Source organism: Gordionus sp. m RMFG-2023, chromosome 2, assembly GCF_954871325.1.
Source record: "Gordionus sp. m RMFG-2023 chromosome 2, tfGorSpeb1-WG-v2, whole genome shotgun sequence".
In the NCBI taxonomy this organism is placed as follows: Eukaryota; Metazoa; Nematomorpha; class Gordioida; order Chordodea; family Parachordodidae; genus Gordionus; species Gordionus sp. m RMFG-2023.
The window spans coordinates 31,762,403-31,783,799 of NC_088776.1; the positions used below are offsets into that span (position 1 = coordinate 31,762,403).

At 24.6% G+C, this 21,397-nt stretch overlaps 1 protein-coding gene across 1 annotated transcript in view; it reads left to right on the plus strand.

The window, feature by feature from the left end:
• The first annotated feature begins 201 nt into the window (after positions 1-201).
• The window catches only part of LOC135924568 (uncharacterized), a 41,498-nt gene continuing 20,302 nt past the window's right edge, over positions 202-21,397 (plus strand). Inside the window, exon 1 of the mRNA XM_065459634.1 lies at positions 202-393. Coding sequence (XP_065315706.1) covers positions 327-393 — 67 coding nt within the window. The 5' untranslated portion in view covers positions 202-326. The remainder of the gene's footprint in view (positions 394-21,397) is intronic.

Here is a 21,397-nt window from a genome sequence, read left to right on the forward strand (position 1 = left end):
TAAAAAATTATCATATTTTTATATTTAATACCTTAATCGATCCTTTGTACAAGATCTTAATGAAGATTTATATCAACTTTTTGGGGAATGCTTTATATCTTCGCTTCAACTGAATAATTTATTTTAAGATTATTATTATATTAATTTTACAAATATAAAATCGTTTATTATTTATTCTTTATTAATTTTTGAAATTAACATTTATATTCAAAATATTAGTTGTATAATCTACTCGTCTGTTATAGGTCCATTAGACATAGTTTCTTAAATTTTAAAAATATTTTAAATATTGATAATTGGTCGATCTCTATAGAAAAATTACTAAGATGTTAATGCTATTCTCAATCGTCTTTATGATATTTGCCAAAGCCTCATCACATTTTAATCAGAAAAGTAAAATTTGCATTATATGTTAAAGTTTTATCATGGAAATAAAAAAACTTAAATTAGATTTAATTAACGAATGTTTATATTTTGCAATTCATTTTATACTTAAAATATTATAATTTAATCTTTTACTAAGATATTCATACAATAATACACATAGAGAAACCCGATTTACAAAGTTAAAGCAGCCTTTTGAGACATTCATTTATTTTTATATTTAAAAATTTTTATTTGAAATAAATTTACAGGCTTCATTTTAAAAAAATATCTCTGATTTTAAATAATTTTATAAATTTCAAAAATTTATTTAATATGTGAAGATTTTAAATTTGTATATGTCAAATGAGATATGAAATCCATAGAGATTTGAAATCTTTATATTTTAAATCATTTACCGAGGAATTTTTTTAATTTGAAAAATCCGTTTGACAGAAAATGTAATATAAAATGTCTAGAGTAAGGGAGACCGAGATTATATTGTCCAAAAATGAAGTGATATAAAAATTAGATGAAGCAAATTTTCCAAAATATCTTAATTCAGTTTAATTATTTATATATCTCTATGCTAGAAATTAATATTTATGAAAAAAACTTTTAGTTTTAATTAATATAAAATTTTTTTAAAAAATGAAAATTTAAGAATAAAAAACACCCGGAGTATCTTTTAGCCTTTCACCTTTTTATTTTTAAAAATTTTTTAATACAAAAATTTTAATTTTAAGTAAATTAATGAGAATATATTATCAAATATTGTAAATGTAGCATGTTCATCCATAAAATATACATCACCCAAGAGAACTTGTTGTCACTTAAAACTGTCATATAATTTAAAAAAAACAAGTCAACCATATTCATATTGTCATTCGAGACCTTAGATAAACTCGCGGCTTCTGATATTCTCATAAATATAGTTGGATTTTTTTATATTAAAAATAAATATCTAAAAACATGCTAAAGATCTTCATATTTAGTTAAAATTTAATTTAAAGATATTAATATTAATATCAATATTTTTATATCTGACAAAATTAAGATTACTTATCACTTAGAATTGATATTTAGTCTGAGTAATTTATGTAAAAATATTTATTGGTAAAAATGTAAAAAATTAAAAAGTTACTATTGATCTGTTAAAATTTTAATTTGCATTTAAAACTTTACATAAATATATTTCTGCGAAATAGAAGCATCTTGTTAAAATACATTCATGATTTAAACAAATAACACTATTCCCGGTCTCTCCTATCCATATTGTAGATTTCAGGTAATTTTTCTGTGAACTTTTGAACTATTCTTATTTTATATTTATATAACAAAATTTATGGCCAAAATTAACTGAAATTCATAGGATAGGTACAAGGCTGGAATACACTTTTTTTAAATCAGGTTTTTAAAATGTAAAAATTCCTTTGAATAAATAATACAAAAATGAGAGATTTCTAATTGTAATCAATTATTTCTGATAAACATTTGTCAGGTATATTCAAAAATTAATTAAATACATCTTATTTAGGGTTTTCTAATATGATATTTCAAATTATATTGATCTAGTACAAATCATCATTGAATATATAGGGAAGTATTCTTGATAATGGTATCGATAGCGAGAGATTTATTTTCACCAAAAGATTTTTCTTAAAGTCAATCGTTCCAGCTTTTTATTCATTTACTTCACATGTGTGATACCCCCTCTCTCTTTTTCTACATAGGGGAGACTAGGGTTAGGTAAACCCTGGGGCTTGTCAAAATTTCATTTTAAAATTAAATTCACCAGATGGTTAAAATTTAATCCTAATATAGTTTCTATTAGTTTACACCTATAGACAAAAAATCTTTTAAAATAATTAATTATTAAAAATTTTATTTAAGAAATAAAATTTTGATGAAATTTTCAAAAGATTTTTACAAGACAGAATTTTAATTTTTATTAAAATATAATAATTTATATGTGAAATAAATTTTATAGGAAAATTTAAACACTCTTCTATAATTTGGGTAAATTTTATGAGTATTTATTATGTCTAGATATCATTTCAATTATGATTTGCCAATTTAGAGCTAGCGGGGCTTGCTAAACCATATACATCAATTATGATAGTTAATAATGAAAAAAATTAAAATCTTGAATAGGCAATTTCATGGCTGTTTATGATTGGTATTTAGGATTTATGCTAAGATGTCATAATCTCAAGATCCTTATTTTTCTTTATCCAAAATATTAACCTAAATTATGTTTCAATTTTTATATATAATTAGCTTCAATTTAGTATTATGATATTTTGAACATTACAAATAATATTATACGTATCATTATTAATAAATGAAAATTCATTTCAATTTATTAACAAATGGTTTAAGAAACCTCTTGAAGTGGGTTGTCTCACCCCGCTATTGGGTTTTTGGACAAAATTTCCACATTTACAAAAAATAAAATTTAAAAAAAATCATTATATTCTTAAAATTTTTATATAAGGCACCTTTATAGAGTATAGTCTTAGATATCTAATCATATATTATTTTTCATATTATCTAAAAACCAGGAACTATAGCTAATTTTGTAAAAATCGGTTCGATTAACTCCAGTCTCCCCCTAACATGCCTTTTAAAAATTTAATTTTGATCGAAATATTTTATATATAAACAATAAAATTTAAAATTCTATTTTAAAAGTGACCATTTTCTCTCATAAATATAATTGTAAATTTAGAAAATAAGATAATTTACACATCTTTTGCAGATCTATGTTTTGTACCCTAGATGCTTTGATAGTTGTGTTCCCATAAAATATCACGAAAGATAAACTTTATTTAAAAATCTCGTATGAATGTCTATATGTTAATCAGATTATCAGCATGTTGAGATTTTTTTTATTTTTCAGTTTTAACTTGTTGTTTATTGTTTTGCCTTATATACTCTTTTAATCAGGCGGAATAAGCCGACTCACACTTTTAATTTGTTAATCGATAATATGATTTATATATAATTTGAAATAAATATTCTTTCTGGTCCAAACAAATTATATAAAATACTTTGGCTGCGCCCTCATTTATGAACTACTAGATACTAGAGATCTGCAAAGTTAGGCCCGACCCGAGTCCGGCCCGGCCCAAACGGGCTTCGGGGGCTCGTGTCTAATTTTATTTAAAATAATCGGGTTCGGGCCGGGCCTAATATTTTAAATAAAATTTTGGGGCCGGGTCGGGTCGGACCTTGGAAATTTTATTAATATAAATTTATCAATTTAATATAGAATTTTTTATGTAATTTTTGATTTAATTTATTGAAACTAAATGCTATATAACATATGTATATTATTTTAAGTAATAATAAAAATTAATTTCTATATTTAAATAAATTCGGGTCTGGCCAGGCCGATAAATTTTTTAAATAAATTTCGGATTCGGGCGGGGCCGGCAAAACTTTTTTAAAAAAAATTTCGGGCCGGGCTTGATTAGGCCCGATGCAGATCACTAGTAGATAGTAGATACCTCAAAGAATCAGTAATGGAAAGTCAAAGAAAATATTGCTAAATTTAAAAATTTGGAAAATATTAAACAATGAAAAATATCATTAAAACAAGTAGAATATTGATCAAAATCTATATTCCAAAAATAATATTATAATTCAACATCATTAAAAAATCGATTTTAGTAAATATATTCTAATATTTTGAGCTTTCATCTTTAAGTATTATATATACTTTTGAATCTAAATCTTGAATAGTTTGATGATTGATATATTCCTAAGAACTTCAATAGCTTATTTTTCTACCATAAAAATTTTAATCTAATTGATAATACATTTATTAGTTATTACTAAGAAATAAGGAGTTTCAAGTTTCAATAATATTATCAGATCGATTTTTATAGGAGAAATAAGCGTTAACGATAAATCTATTTTTTAATTTCCTTTTTCATAAATATTAATTTAAAATAAAATCCGTTAATTTAAATTTTAATTAACTTTTTAATAAATATTATATTTCTAGAACATTAGATTAAAAATAATTTTAAACTTGCATTTTCCCATTAATACAATTAAACTATAACAACGTGTTTAATTAATAGGGATTTTCAGCTAATTTAATAGCTCAAAATAAACATTGAAATGGTAAAAATAAAAAAAAATCCTTAAACAATCAGAAAATTACAAAAAATATTGAAGGAACATATTTATGCTTTAATGCTCAGGTAATACAAAAAAATATTTAGGCATTATAAAAATAGATATAAAACTGAAGATTCTTAGATTTCAAAATGAATTGCTTAGAATAATATATAAAACCCTTAAACCAAATAATTGAATTGGTAAGAAATAAAAAAAAATTTAAGAACAATAAATTAATATCTAAGAAATTTTACTGATTTTGACTCAATTTTATTAAATGTGCGAAGATTTTGTTAAGTAAAAATTTGGATTTGCTCAAAAAAAATTTAAATTTTACTCATAATTTTTTCCTATTTCTAATATTTGCTTTTGTTTTGAGTATTTTTAGCTGAAATGCTTATTAGACTTGAAATTTACTATTAAACTGAAATTCTCAAAGAAATTTTTAATTGCCCAGTAGTTACAAATCTATTTTTCAGTGGTTTCAAATAAAAGGTTAAAATTATTCAATAAAAATGGCAATAATCTTAACATTCTTTATATTTTCTTCAACAAATTTTGTTCCTTGTTTTTTGTAGCACAATCTTTTATAAACTCTTTTAGCGTAAAAAAACGATTTATTTTTTAAATTATTTTGCTTTATGGAATGCAATAAGTTTTAATCAACCTTAGCCTTACTAAAATCCATAGCGTGTACTTCAAAAATTATACACTAAGTTTATATTAATAACTATACCATAGGACCTCCCCCACCAATTTTTTTTATTATTATCGCTAACCTCTCCCCTCCTTCCTCCTTCACTAGTGAAGGGGAGGAGAAATACAGATATAGAAACTAGAAAATATTTGTCCAAGGGTAGTCTTGGGTGATTCTCATATAGGGTGCGGATATGCTTTATTGGTATGGCCATTTTATCAGATGATGTGGCCAAATTCAGGGTCCTATTTACATATTCAAGACTTAGTTTTTTGGAGATAAGTTTATATTAGTAAATAAGATCATTTGTATGAAAAAATATTCTCAAATTTGAGTAGAACTATATTGTCAAAGTTTTTGGTCCTAGATCACTTGCCAATAATCCAATTTTTCACTTTTTTGGGAATATAAAAGAGGGGAGATTATTGATATTGTTTGTTGGAAGCTCCTCAAAGATGGCAAGAAACCCTTTAGGAATGGCTCATTTAATTGATATTTTAATTTTATTACTAAGAAATTTTTAGAAACTGTGCGAAAAAATAGAAATAAAAAGGGCAAAGATGATGCATCCAACTACTAAAATACTAGAGCTAAAAAAATATATATAAAAGCAGTGATAAACTGATGCATAATTCTTTATAAATTAACAGAAAATGGCACCAGTCAACATAAAATTAGTAAAAATATAAAAAATAGCTAATAAAATATACTAGCTTTTTAAACAGACCTCTGTAAAAGATCTTTAAAATTCTTATCCCTATATTTTTATATTATAAGCCAAAAAAATAAGCAAGAGAATATACTCATCTTAAAAGGGTACCTGTGTTTATTTCATATTTAATATTGGCATTAAAATATCACATTTGCTTTCTCATTTCAAAAGTGTGACATAGAATGTAGTTATTTAGGTTGGATTCTAATTCATGTAAAAAGTGGTGAACGAGATGGAGATATTTGGGAAGGGTGAATAATAATTCAAAAATTGTGTAAGAATTGGTTGCCTTTTATTAAAATAATCCATATTCTTTTAACAAAGAGTATGTCATCACTTTCTGAATTATATCTTACTTTTACTGATATGAGAATATGAACCAGGATTAGGTGAAAAAAAGATCAAAATATTCATGATTTTATTTAATTAATAGACATTAAATATTATTAAAGACAAAAATCAAAGGAATCAATTTAGATATAAAAAGATTCAATAGTATATTCCATAAAAAATGTTGAATTACATCATATAGATTTAATATACATTATACAAATATTGAATTATTATTTTGGGAAGGAAAGAGGGGCGGTTAAATTTAATGCTCGTAAAAATAAAAAAAGTGAATAAATTATCATAAATCTCTCTAAATAAACTAATTTAATATATGTATGAATTTGATCACGATATATAATAGTAGATAGATAATGGTTAAAGAGTTTATTAAATAAAATGTCAATTGAAAGTCACTAGCACTTCTTCTCTTTAATTAATTTATCATAACTATATTATCTAAAAATATTCTTTGTTCCTTTTTATATTTCAATGAATTATTTATGAAAACAAATTCTTGTTTGAAAATAAACATTATGAAAGTTGGTGGATATCAAAATTGGTATAGATTTTTTGATAAAAATAAAATTTTTTAAAAAGTACATAATGTTTATGTATGAAGTATGATATGATTTGAAATTTTATCAAAATAATTATAATAATACGCTTGAGAATTTTTTTTAAAATTATATTGTCATTCTCCTACAAATGAATTTTATTTCAGAGGTGCGGTGCGCATTATCTATGGTCGAAAATTTCCAATTTTTACTATAATTTTCCAAGGAGTATATATACATATGATTCTTAAATTAACAGCATTGTGGCATATATAGCTTTTAATGCTTAGCTATTTTTTGTAAATTAAAATTGTCAAAATAAATTAAAATATTTTTTTACCTTATATTTAAAGCCAGGCTTGGAGGGGTCAAGGGATGTGGCCTCGCTGGAAGGCCAAATTTTTCTTCAACCAAGTCAAAACACTTTAGATTCGTTTCTAAATTATCGGATTCCTTCCTAATCAATTTATCATTTATTAAAGATATTTAATTGAAATGGAAAAGTATATTTATATAAATATATTAAAAAAAAACAGTTTATTAAAAAATTGACATGATTATTTTATTGTTCCTTTTTGAAACAAATTTGAATTTATTTTTAAATACCTTTCAGCACCAATATCTAACGGAGAAACTAAATGTCTTATGAGGTTGTGATGATAAACCTGTTCACAAATCTAAGGAAAAGTATCGTATTAATTTTTTAACCATTGCTATCAAAATAGGATGTGATGATAAAAAGCTTTGTGACATTTTAAATATTTCCACCGTAAGCTTCCTCTTTAATATATCTGCTTTGATAAGCACATCTGTCAAAAATTGCATTTTTTTATTTATTTATCTAACTATTTCAATGGAAAGTGACATGAATGGGTTTGGATCAATAAAAACCTTGATTAGTATATTGTTCATAACCATAAACATCCTTGTACATATTTCAAACTAAAAATCCTTCCAAATATAGTGGAATTTGCATACATTGAACCCGGGGATATAGATACGCAGCTTTTTTTCTAAAGTAATTAACTCAGGATAAATATTTTAAATTTAAAATAAAGTTTGCCATTTAGGGCTCTAAAAATCTGATTTCTCCTATCAATTATACTGAAAGAATTTCCATCACCATGTCTTTTAGTGATGGTAGATTTTCGAATCTTTAAGTAATTAAGACATACTGAGATTGTAAGCAACAGGATCGGCTAGTTGGTCCATCCCCTTTATCTATTGAAAATCTGTTTCTTTAGTCTATATAATATAGGTTTGGTCTGTGGACCAAAAAATAATAAGTTCTTTGTGGGCTCAAGCCAAGTTAATTGATTTTAAAGGTTTTTAATTAAATGTATGCCTGTATTTTTCTAGTCATTTTACTTATCCCCAAGACTTATAAGCCTGTTCTCAAAAATATCACCCCCCCCCCCCCCCCACTCAAAATATATACAAAATGTAAAAGTTATTATTTGAAATAACGACTATAATTTCAAAATTTTTAGAAAAATCATTTTTATATAAAAAAAGTGAAAACTCAAAATTATTTTTATAGAAATATACAGTGTTGTGATGATTTAATGAAACATGTAAAACCCTTCCAGATAAAAATATTTTGTTTGCAAAAATAATTAAAATAAAACATCTACTACTTGAAAGTAAATGTTGAGAAAAACATTATTATTTTTAAAAACTTCCGGTAATTTAACTTAAATTAAAACTTGTAATAATTCTTTTTTAATTGTGAAACAATTTTAATTTTAAACTTCTAGTAATTTTTTCTAATTAATATATTTTTTCGATCAAAAACTATATTTCTATTTTTTTTAAATGTCTATCGCTATTATTTTGAATCTATCACCAGTTTCAGGTTTGTTAATATAATATTAGATTATTTATTAACTTCATATGCATAATTTTAGATAAACCTAATGAAACTTCATATTCTCTCGGGAGATTATCTGAAATAACAAATAGATACCAAAGTTATTCACCTATCCAATTAAATTCTGTCTAACTGACATTACAAACCGAATTCGAATATTCATAAGCAACCAAATTTTGATCCTATTCGTTTGAGACAAAAAAAATGTAATGGAGCGATAAAAAAATGGAATTGGCTAAAATATCTGAGCAAAACAATTGATGATATGCAAAGACAATTGCCCTTTATCTAAATTTATCTATTGGTCCGGTTCATTGTTTAAAGCGGGAAACTTTCTATGAATATTAAGACGACCCTTTATCTGATTATATAATAAAACAACGAGGCCGGAAGAAGAAAGACAACACAGAATGAATTGTTTGGTAATAATAACACCATTATAAACATAATAGAACATTTTCACATCTAAGTTAAACGAGTCGGCTATATCAAGATGCAATCAATGAGATGGAGCCGGAAAAGGGTTGGAAAAGAACATTAGACGGAATTACCCAATGTTATCAATATTAATAAAGAATTTTGCTAAAAAATGATGAACATGCCATTTCAAAATACATTCTATTTAGATGAAACAGGCTTCAATTTCCACTATGTATAGGCACCTCTAGGTAAAAGGCCATCCGTAAAACTCCCTCCTTCAAAGGGAAAAAACGTATTGGTTTTGTGTACCATAGGATACATGGATGAATTAATTATCCTTTACCGTTGAATTCACTTATAATTATGGATAATGCACATATTCATCGTGCCCATATAATAACTCAAAATTATTAAAATATAGCATATCTTCTACCATATTCCCCACAACGAAACCCCATTGAAATTGTTTTGGGCTATTAAAATATTGATCTAAATATCCCAAACCAAATAACAGAATCCATATAATCGAAACAATTAATAGCCTTTTGTTTAATTTCACTAATTAAGATTTCACAGCCTTCTACTCACATACGATACGAGATATCGAAGAAGGAATACAATCTATTCCTTGAACGACTAATTTAATAGATAATTACACTAGATTATTATATAATATAAATATATTTTTTCGTTATATTATGTTCATTACAAATAGAAAAATAAATATATTTTGATCTTATATATAAATAAAATATCATTTTCGAAACTGTAATATAAGAAAGGTAAATCTAATATAAAATAAATAATGAAAAAATTAGTTTAAAAATTATCATAATTTGACCTTAAGTTTTACCCAAAAAGAAATTGTGTATTTTTTAACTTCGGAAAGTCTTACAGTTTATAAATAAAAAATTTTTATAAAAATACCTCAGTGATAAAAAAAAATTTTAAAGAAAAAAAAAATTATTTATAATTTTTTAAAATTATAAATGTGTTATTTTCATTATTTTTGCAAACAAAATATTTTTATCTGGATGGGTTTTAATTTAATCGTCAACATGTTTAATTAAATCATCACAACACTGTAACATAGCCAAAATGTCAACAATAAGTTGATTTAAAATAAAATTTATTGTGGAAATACCGGTTTAATAGTGCTTTCTTCCTTATAGGAAAATCCTGGATACTCCTTTGTTAAGACCATGTATATGTTTTTTATCGTAGTAAACAATGTATTTTATTTGGTTTGTGATTGTGAATAAGACAATATAAATATTATAATAAATTTTAACTACATACTTACAATACACATAAAATACTCACCCGTTATTTTTTTCTATCATGAAAATATCTGCAGCCTTTCATCTGTGAATGGTAATGTCTTACTAATTAATTGTAGCAGCTTTATGTAAAAAATATTTATATAAAATAATAGTATATAAATGATTTTGGAAAAGATGATATAAAATATTATTAATATTTCTAAGGACATTTTCAGATAGACTGTTTTTTAAAGAGATTTTCTAAGTATGTTTTCAGCTAATTTTTTTTATTTAAACAAAGAATAATAATTTGTCGAATTATTTTTTCTAAAGTTTAATTTTTAATAATGATTAAATGGCGTCTGAAACCTAGAGGTTACGTTTTTTAAAAAATATAGCATCGTATAAAAAATTAATTCGATAAATTATTATTACTTTTTGGAATAAATAATTCTTTTTATTAATTTTTTTATTTGATATGAATATTTTTAAAAAGATGATAAAATTTTATAATATAAATGAATGAATGCAACAAACTCAAATGAATAAAAAATTAAAATCTGCCCACTTTTCATGTTTAACAGTTGCCCATTTTATCAAGACATTTTTTAATAATAGTTAATAGAAATTTGATTGGAATTCAAAATTTTTGTTATAGAGAGTTGCCTGGAATTATATATTTTTAAATCTTAAAAATAAAAACCAAACAATATTAATAATAATATCTCGTTTTGACATAATCTAAACGAGTTAATTAAAGAAAATAAATTAAATTTCCATTTTATTATAAAACATGAATAAGAAAAAATAAATTAAATAACATAACTAACCATATATAAATTTGATTTATACTATTTTTTAAAAATATTTTAAATTATGCCAATCATGTAAAATAATCATGAGAATATAAATTACGTAAACATTTTTTATATCTTGTTTTCATTCAATACGAACCTCATGTAAAAAAAAATACCTATTTTTACCGTTCTTTCGAACAAATTCTCATTAAAATAAAAAATTTTTACATTTGAACTTATAATTTATTCTTTAAAAGTTAAAGGAATATTATTTTAATAAATTCAAAATTTTGCATTTGGTAATTCGAAATAATCTTAAAGATCAATAATTAATATTTAATTTATATGGAAAAATTTATATATTGTTGTTAATAATAATGGGTAATATGGCTAGGCAAGGATTTATTCCTTCAATTTAAAAGTAATATTCTTTTTTCATCATTCATTTTAAAAATATGTATAAAGACAGGATTTCGAACTATATCAGTTTTGTTCGTTTCGGTTTTTGTATAAAATTTTATAAAGGATTTGTTCCATTTCGGTTTTTTTAAGAAATTAATATCGGTTTGATTTGGAATTTAGAACGCTTCTTTTAGGTTCTATCCTGTTTTTATAAATTTGATTTTTTCAAAAAATTAATCATAAATAATAAATAAAAATCTTTTTAATTTATATTTTTATGATCATATTTAATTTTACCATGAAGATTATTTCTTATCTAAAGTAATTTGCCTAATCTTTACCAAATTGGGTATATAAAGTAAAAACAATAAACTTGTATAAAAAATTTTAATTTGAAAAGAAATCAGAAATTTAAATTGCCCACAAAGAAAATTAAAATATCAACTTTAGGCTAATAATTTAAAATTAATTATTTCAAAAACTGTTTTGAACCCGTATCTAATCAGTTCTTAAATTGCTCACAAAGAAAATTAAAATTTCAACTTTAGCCTAATAATTTAAAATTAATTATTTCAAAAACTGTTTTGAACCGGTATCTAATCAGTTCAAAAATATTTATAACAGTTTGGTTCGCTCTTTTTATAAAAATTATAACGGTTCATTTCGGTTTAGCAGTTAGATTCGGTTCGAACTGATAAAAAATAAATATACATCAATAAAATATGCACCTTCCAAGTTCCAATTAATTATACACATAGTGATTTACATTTCTTAATTTATTAGAAAATAAAATTACTTAATGACATCTTTTAAACCTCCTTTATTAAATAATTTGATTCTATATTCCAAATCTTATAAAGGCAGAATAATCCTTTAAAATATAAGGATATCTGAGTTTTCTTTTGTTTTAGAATGCTTTTACAACAATGAACACGTTTCTCTTGATACAAGTCAAATTTTAAAAGAACTGCTTTTCAAACATTATATAACAATCCTTTCTCATTATTAAAGCCATCGTCTGTCTGAAACTATCAATTTACTAGTTATTAACCCGTCAAAAATGACGGGGTTCAGGGGTAAATAGATTGTGTATATTGGGTACTAAATATACTTTATTAATATATTATATAAAAAATATTAAAATTTAGGAGAAAAAGAGGTAAATTTGTGAATCACACCTCATAATATATTCTTAATTTATGATTCATCTATCATCGAATAAGGAAGAAAAGTATGATGACCCATCTTTCGATGGGCAAAATGAAAAATATATAACTAAGAGTACCAGAGCTCCCGTTAGTCAGCATTGCTGAGCCTGTCAAAAATGACGGGGAATGAGAATTTTCTCCTTACTATTTTATGATAGTTGTTACCTGTTATTTGAAAATAATATCCAATTTTTATTCTTTATAACCCCCTCCCACCTTCAGGCCAGGTCCAATCCATTAAAACTAAGTTAAAATGCTATGAGTCAAATTTAAAGCTTTTACTTGATACCCATATCAATATTATTTGTTAAAATATTATTGATCACCTATGTCTAATATTTAATATTGAAAAAATTACCAAGCAAGGTCCAAGGCCATAATAATTTTGAAAAAATTTCCCCAACCCCAACTAAAGATCATAATAATTTTGGTAGTTGAGAACTGGAGTAAATATTTAAAAAATCATAATGAATTTAAAATTACAATCAAAATCAGATTTTATGGGCATTGGTTTATTTGTTTTAGGTCAATGTCTGATCCATAGTTAATAATAAAGAAATTCCCAAGCGTCCAAGCTTATAATGATTAGAAAAATTTTCCCCTAGCTCAGCAAATATAATTTATAAAAATATTTTCCAAGCCCAGCCCGACCCATTATAATTTTAAAAAATTTTTCTCTAACCTAGCCAACCGATAATAATTTTGAATTTTTTTTCATCCAATAAAAAAATATTATAAAAATATTTTCAAAGCTCAGCCCGATCCATTATAATTTTAAAAAAAATTTTCAAACCTGGCCAACCGATAATAATTTTGAATTTTTTTTCTCCCAAGGCTGGAGCTTCCAATAAAAAAAATAACTATTGATATAATTAAATTACTTTATCAAAATATATTCATGTATAAGAAGAATTGTATTACAAAAGCTAATATAGAAGGGGGCTTAGTTGGAAAGAACGTTCGCCTATCGAACGTTAAGTCAGTGGTTCGAATCTCGGTGATGTATAAAAAAAAAATTCTTTTTAAAAAAAAAATAATTTAACATTAGAGATATATAGTCCCCCTATAATTATTAACATTAAGATGATAGGAAAGTTGTTAGAAAAAATAAAATTAACATTAAGATGATAGGAAAGTTGGTAGAAAAAATAAAAATAAGATTAAAATTATACAAAAACATTCATTTCTTGATTACGGCGATTATATATATTAGATTATAGACTCCGCAGGAGAATTAAATGATATCAGACCAGTTTTTCTATAAGATCTTAAAAATATAGACATTTCTTGCCCTCTCATTCAATTTCAAGCACTGTCTGATCTTTAGAACTGAATAGTTAATGGAGGATACCTTATCCTATTAATTCCAATATTTTTTGGAGCCAGATTAATTGCTCCCAGAAGCCAGATCACGACTCAACAACTCCTTAAATTATTAGAAATGCGAAATTTATTCAACTAAATTTTTCTTCCACTGCTAATAGTTACTTTTCTCCATATGAATAAAGATAAATTCTCCGTTCTCGGGCGGTGCTACCACTAGGAGATTTGTAGCCATTCTAGCATTTTTATAGATTAATTCAATTTTAAACCTTAATATTCATAAATATTTTTTCTTCCAACAGACCTTTTAGATCAATAAAAAATTTTAAAATTTTTCCAAAATTCAATTCCTCATTAGATCGAAGCCTCTTTATTTCCTTCTACCCCCAAAATATTAAACTTAATTTATGATAACCATTACCACTATCAATAGTCTCTTTTATTACTTCTTTTCTAACAAACAAAAATCTCATCTTAAATTATTTGAAATTTTTGATGGCATCCACTCAATTTATCCACTCTATAGCTTACCAGAAAATGAGTAATTGCGCACTGATCAAGTACATTGGCTTGAGTCATTGAAAGTGAATATGCAAAATTTTACTAATCAAAGTTTGATATATGTGAAATGCTAAAAATCTTTTTTTGGAGGGTATTATTTATAAAATAAAAAATTATTTGCAAAATTTTGGGTAGTAAATTAATCTATTATGCAATCTCTCGTATTTTTTTGCTTGGTTTCATAGCCTCTTTCCGCAATTCCAAGTGTATCTGAATTGGCATGTTTACAATTTTTTTTATTTCCATAATTATCATTGTAAATGGCTGCTATCAATTGAATAATTGCACCATTCACTTGATATATGCAGTCCTTGCGAGGAAGCAGGGTTAAAGCCTGTAAACGCTAGTCAAAATGAATACAGTGATATTCCCCTATTTTTATTGGTCATTCTTTTTTAAGAATCAAATTACATGGATGAAATTTAAGCGATATTAAAGTTAAATTTTATAGTGAATAAAATCAGAACTTACTTCTAGGCATGGGCTTAAAATATAAAACCGTAGGTTAATTTTAGAACATATAAGATTGCATTTTGATGAAGAAAGTCTCTAAGCTTTAAGTTAGGTTTCTTATTTAGAAATTTAATTGTATTGCCCTTGACCTTTGAAAATAGTGTATTGGTGCTTTTCATATGTGAAATGGAATTTTAAAAAATTTCTCCCAAGATAATGTATTATTTTTGTCAGTTAATGTACACTCTATAATATGATAATTTGATAAAATAATGTTTGTTTATAAAAGACATTTTTGTTAGTTTTCTTAATTTCTTATATGAATAATGGGTGATGGTAATTCTTCAATTACTAAATGAAATATAATAATTAATTTATATTGTTTTCAAAAGTCCTATAAAACTTTAACCTCTATTGTATACATCATATTTGAATACACATACCATAAAAAAAGGTATAAATTTTAATATAAAATTTTTAAAGTTTAATACACATGATGTATAATAAATACACATATATATTTATTTATCTTTATAGTTAATTTTGTCAAAAATGAAAGGCAGTTATTAATATAGAGATTCTAAAATACATAGTTTACAACTTACGAATAGGTGCATTTATACCGTTTTATAAATTATGTCATTTCTCTTGTACAAATTTTTAAAGAACAGGAAGTTAAAAATCCTATTAAATAAAATTGTTATATTCATTAATAGTGTTTAAATTTTAAGGTATGTGTACCCAGATACATAATGCGCACAAATGCATTATGAATTTGGGCTTTTTTGATTATTTTTTTTATATTATTAAATGTTCTTTATTTGCTATCTAAAAATATACTTTATTCCAGAAGATAATCCTGATTATAACCTTAGCGGTTCATCAGATGTGGAAATTCTTGATTCAAGATCAGCACATGTTGATATCTAATGGAAATACGGTATTCAACTATTGGTACCACAACATTCCAATTTTAAATTGTGTTTTGTTAATTGGTTCTGTGGTATAGAACTTCAAGTATTACTCGCCCAAAAGGGAGTATTGCTACAGCGAGAGCTAATAGAATTTATAATTGCCAGTTTCCAACTGAAAAAGAATTCTAAAAGATGGAGCAAGGATTCACATAAGATCACGTAAATGGTATCACTGTATAGTATTCCATATGCTTGATATAATGCTCATAAATCATGGTGAATGTATGGGCGAGATTTTGTAGCTTTAAAGGTACCGGCAAAAGAACAGATGTTATTATTATTAACATTTACAATTTCAATAGCAGATACTCTGTAAATGTAACAAAAATATAAATGCTAAGCGTAAAAAAACGAATATCAATTGACACCATATAAAGAAAAATTTAGCAAGGGGCCGACAATTCTTATTACACAGAAAGAAATAAGACAGGATTTAATAATACATTAGCCAAAATATAGTAAAAAGGCGCGGTGCAAAAACCCTGAGTGTAAATTTGTTACGAAAGTGATCCAAATACGATTGTTTTAAATTATTTCATGAAAATTAATATAAATTTGTTTTATTACATTATTTATCAAATAATAAAATTATATATCTTTATTTTGTAATAGGTTAGAAATTGAAAAAATATGATACTTCTTACACGCATTGTGCATTTAAATATACACACTAAAATTTAATTTACGGTTTAAATTTTTTTTTTTTAAAAAAAATTCTTTTTAGTTTATTAAGAGTCCTTTAGACAAAAATAAGTTTTTTTTAAAATTATATCATTTATTGATATGTCGCGCAATAGAGGGTTAAAATTAATTAATAACTTGATAAAAAATTATGTAGTGATGCAGAATGGCTCCCTTTGAGCCTATTTTTAAAAACGGCTAAGTTAATATTTTAACCAGAAAAATATTCTAACTCTTACAAATGTGTTGTTATACAGCACTAAATTTTTTTTTTTAAATTCCAGCAAACCTGATTCTAGATTCACCCATTTGAGGGGAGGGTGGCAGACCAAAATGTTGGAGTAGCAGTTAAGAAATTTTTTTTAACATCATAGAACGAATATTTGAATACAAAATTGAAACAATGATTTTATTTAAAAAATCGCACATATAAAAATGTACAATAAATATAATTATGATGAAATATGTTTATAAAATAGACGGAAGATGAGAATTAACTTATAGCTGAAAAGAAGTAAGTGATTTAATGATTTAATAAATATCAGAGACCTGCAGAGGTACCATTTGCACAGCCCTGGCCGGATTAAAAAAGTTTCGACCCGGACCGGATATTTTTCTCAAAAAATTTTACGGCCGGCCCGGATTTAAAAATTTTAAGCCCGGCCCAGATATTTAAAAAAAAAATTTTTTGGGGCCCGGCCTTAATTTTTTAAAAAATATTTTTAGGCCCGGCTCGGAATTTTTTAAAATTATATTCGACCTGGTATATACAAAAAATTCATCTATTTCGTATTTTATCATATTTTTCGGCGAGTATTATCATTTAATAAGCAAGTATATTCGCTAATGTTGTTAAACGGCTCGTTTTAAACCGATTTTTAAAAACGGCTAACTCAATATTTTTGCCAGACTAAGCCTCGAAATTTCGATACTATATGTCTAGACCTATGCTCTATGAGCAAAATTTTAGGCTTGCATAATATTTTTCTGGATAAAAAACTGAGTTAGCCGTTTTTAAAAATCGGCTCAAAACGAGCCGTTTAACAATACTACACATATTTTTTTTTTTATTTATTCTAAACAGATATATAGTATATTACAAATTGGTACTATAAAAATTTGTGTAAATAATATTTTGAGAATATACTATATTCATTGTATTTATAAAAAATAAAACTGATATTTTAATTAATGAAAAATATAACATATATTATATATTATATAATAATGTATTTAATCCTTTGCGTATTTATTCCATGGCAGAAAACTATAATAATATTATATAATAGATACTATGAGTGTTAGCTAGTGTTATCTTTCACCAAACATTATATTAATCATAACTATATAACCATATCTAATTGACGAATATAATAATTCATGTTGTATACATTTTTTAAAAAAATATTGCCCGGCCCGGGTATTTTTTAAAAAAAATTTTCAGGCCAGGCCCGGGTATATTTTAAAATTTTAAAATACGGCCCATAAAATTAAGAAAATATTTATAATTATATTATTATTGATATTATAATCAATGATTAGACCCAAATCGGGCTTTTAAACATCACTATTTTCAGCAGACATGAATGAATATATTCTAAACTTGTCGTAGTTTGAATTCCATCTCTCTACATTCTTATTTTTAAAAATTTTTATTCAAAAAATATTTTCCAGGAACCAAAAGAATTTTCAAATGGGGGGAGGGGGGCAGGCACAAAATTTTTTGTGTGGCAGTTTGAAAACAAAAATAGGCCTAGGCCTGAATTACTGGGACTTTCCGCTAATTTGAAGATCATAAATCATTAAGAATCAATAACAAAAGGTAAATTAACTAACCATAGACTTTAGTTGAAACTTTTATGTCAATTTATTGGCTTTATTCAGGATAAAAATATTTAGCAGGAAGTGTAAGCAGATACATTTTTCCATGTTAGAATCATCACCATTGGAGGTTTAATTGTAATTAATTTAGTGGTAAAATAAAGTTTCAGTAAATTTATTTCGAATTGAATCGAATAATAGGTGATAATCAAAATATCAAAGAAGGAAATTAATTAAATGTATTTCTTTATGAATATAAAATTTTAAATAGACAAAATTATCATATATTAAATCCTTCGTTCATAAATTCAAAAAAAAACACAATTTTATTTTAATTTTTTCAGTCGTACTACTAACACGACCGTAAATTTTTTAAATTATAATTTAACAATAGAATATTTTATATATTAATTATTTTTATAAATTTAATATAAATTTTAAATTTAAGATTATTTATAAATTATATTATATAGCCTTATTAAAAATTAAATTTTTTTTACTTATATGAATAACTAATATTAGTTCTAATTAAAAAATTAGATAAATAATCAAACATAAATCATTATTTTCGTTATAGAATTTGTAGTTGCGTATATACTATATAAGTTAATTATTTTTACATTAAGAAATATAATTTATTCAGTTTATATATTATAATATTTTTAAACTAATAAAAAAAATTTTTTAAAATTTGTGACATCATTTTTAAGAGTTAAGAATAAATGATGATAATGAATGGCTTAACTCCATCATAGTTAGCACAAAATATTAATCGATGCATATTGTCAACTCAGCTCTTATTATATCCATTCACATAGATTAAATTTATTAGACTTATTCCTTTATATTAGATGTTTCTATTCTAAGTTAAGTCTTCTTCCCTTTCTTTTTGCATCAAATTCCCCAAAATTATGTGTCTTAGTTTGACCAGCATAGGCATATTCAAAAAGGAATATGAATGGAATAGTGCATTATTCGTATTTAATTCATTTAAACGAATCGTTCATATTCGTACGAATAATAAAACTTGCTATTTGCATTCGATTCGAATTATTTGAACAATTCGTTTTTTAAAATATCATATAATTCATACGAAAATATATTGACAGAATTTTAAATATTTTTTATTGCATATCTAATTTTCAGAGTTGTTAAACGCTATTTTTAAAAGTAACGCGCTACCGCTATAGCTATTTGTCAAAAAAGTAGCGCGCTACCGCTTTCGCTATTTGTCAAAAAAAGTAGCGCGCTACCGCTTTCGCTATTTGTCAAAAAAAGTAGCGCGCTATTAGCTACTTTTTCCCAAAAGTAGCTTTAGCTACTTTTAAGCTACTTTTTATAAAAAAAATTTTAGAAACAAATGAAACAAATTTTTTTTATTATTTTTTTGCTTATAATGTAAATGTATAATAAATAATATATAAAAATCAACATTTATAAATGTAAAAATATAGTTAATTTAGATTATAAAAAAATAAGCAATATAAATAAATATTTATTTTAATTTGTTGCATTTTAATAATAATATCATTTCAATATTATCATCCCCAAGTCTAGAGCGACGATCAGAAAGTATAAGCTTTGCTTTACTAAATAATCTCTCGAAGCACTTGAGGGCAATGAAGCTCTAAAAATATTTAATCAGATCAATTTATAAATATAAATAAGTTTTTACCTTCTGTTATGTGTCCAACTATCTGCCGGTGTACATACATAAGATATATCTGATAACTCTACTATTAGAGCATCTTTCATCACTTTGAAGTTGTCGGCTATTTTATTCATAAGTGTCTGGCGACCTAAAACTGTTGTGCCAGGGGATAAAGTTTTAATCATCATAGTAAATGATGGATTATCAACCAAGGACAATGGCTGAACTGTGTCAATAATAAAATCAACAATTACTTTATCAGCCAATTTTTGTGAAATATTGGCATGTTTATTATCAGTTAATTTGGTTTGGATAGTATTTGTCTTTTTGAATGAAGATTCTCTTATACCAAAATTTTTTATATGTTTCTTTATTTCCTTATAGAAATTGGCGTGAACAGTCTAATAAAATAAATAATATTATAATGTAAAAATAACAATTTACCTTTAGGTGTTTCTTCAGGTTATAGCTACTCGATTGATTTGATGATATATTTTTTTTACATTTTAAGCACAGGAATGTGAATCCAGATTTTGTTTTAATATTTATTTTAAAAATTTTTTCAAATCTAGGGAATGGGAAATCGTTATTAGAGCTATTAAGTACATTTTCTTCCATTGAATCTTCCATGTCTGAATCACTTTCAAGGATTTGGATATCCATGGGCGATGCCATTTTAGATTATTAACACAGATTGAAAATATAAATTGAAAATATATTTAAATTTCAAAATTAAATAATAAATTATAAAAATTATAATTAATTATGATATTATATTTAAATTTTCATGTTTATATTTACATTCATTATATTTTTTAAAAGTAGCGAAGTAGCGCGCTAAAAAATTAAATAATTTTAAAAAAAGTAGCGGCTATTAGCTATAGCTACCAAAAAAGATAGCGCGCTACTTTAACAACTCTGCTAATTTTAAACAGAAAATTAAATTTATTAGTGAAATTTAAATGCATATTAATTTAATTTATAATGCCAAACCAATTTTTAAGGAAAAAAGTTTTCTTATTATCTTTTCTTTATAAGATATGAGATTGACAACAAATTAGTTCCAACTAAAAGTCCTTTACTAGCAGTTTATATATATACCTTGTTAATAACATCACTCATTAGATTGATAGGTTAGCGCAATAGAAATGTAATGAAATTGATTGAATTTTATTTAAAAAATA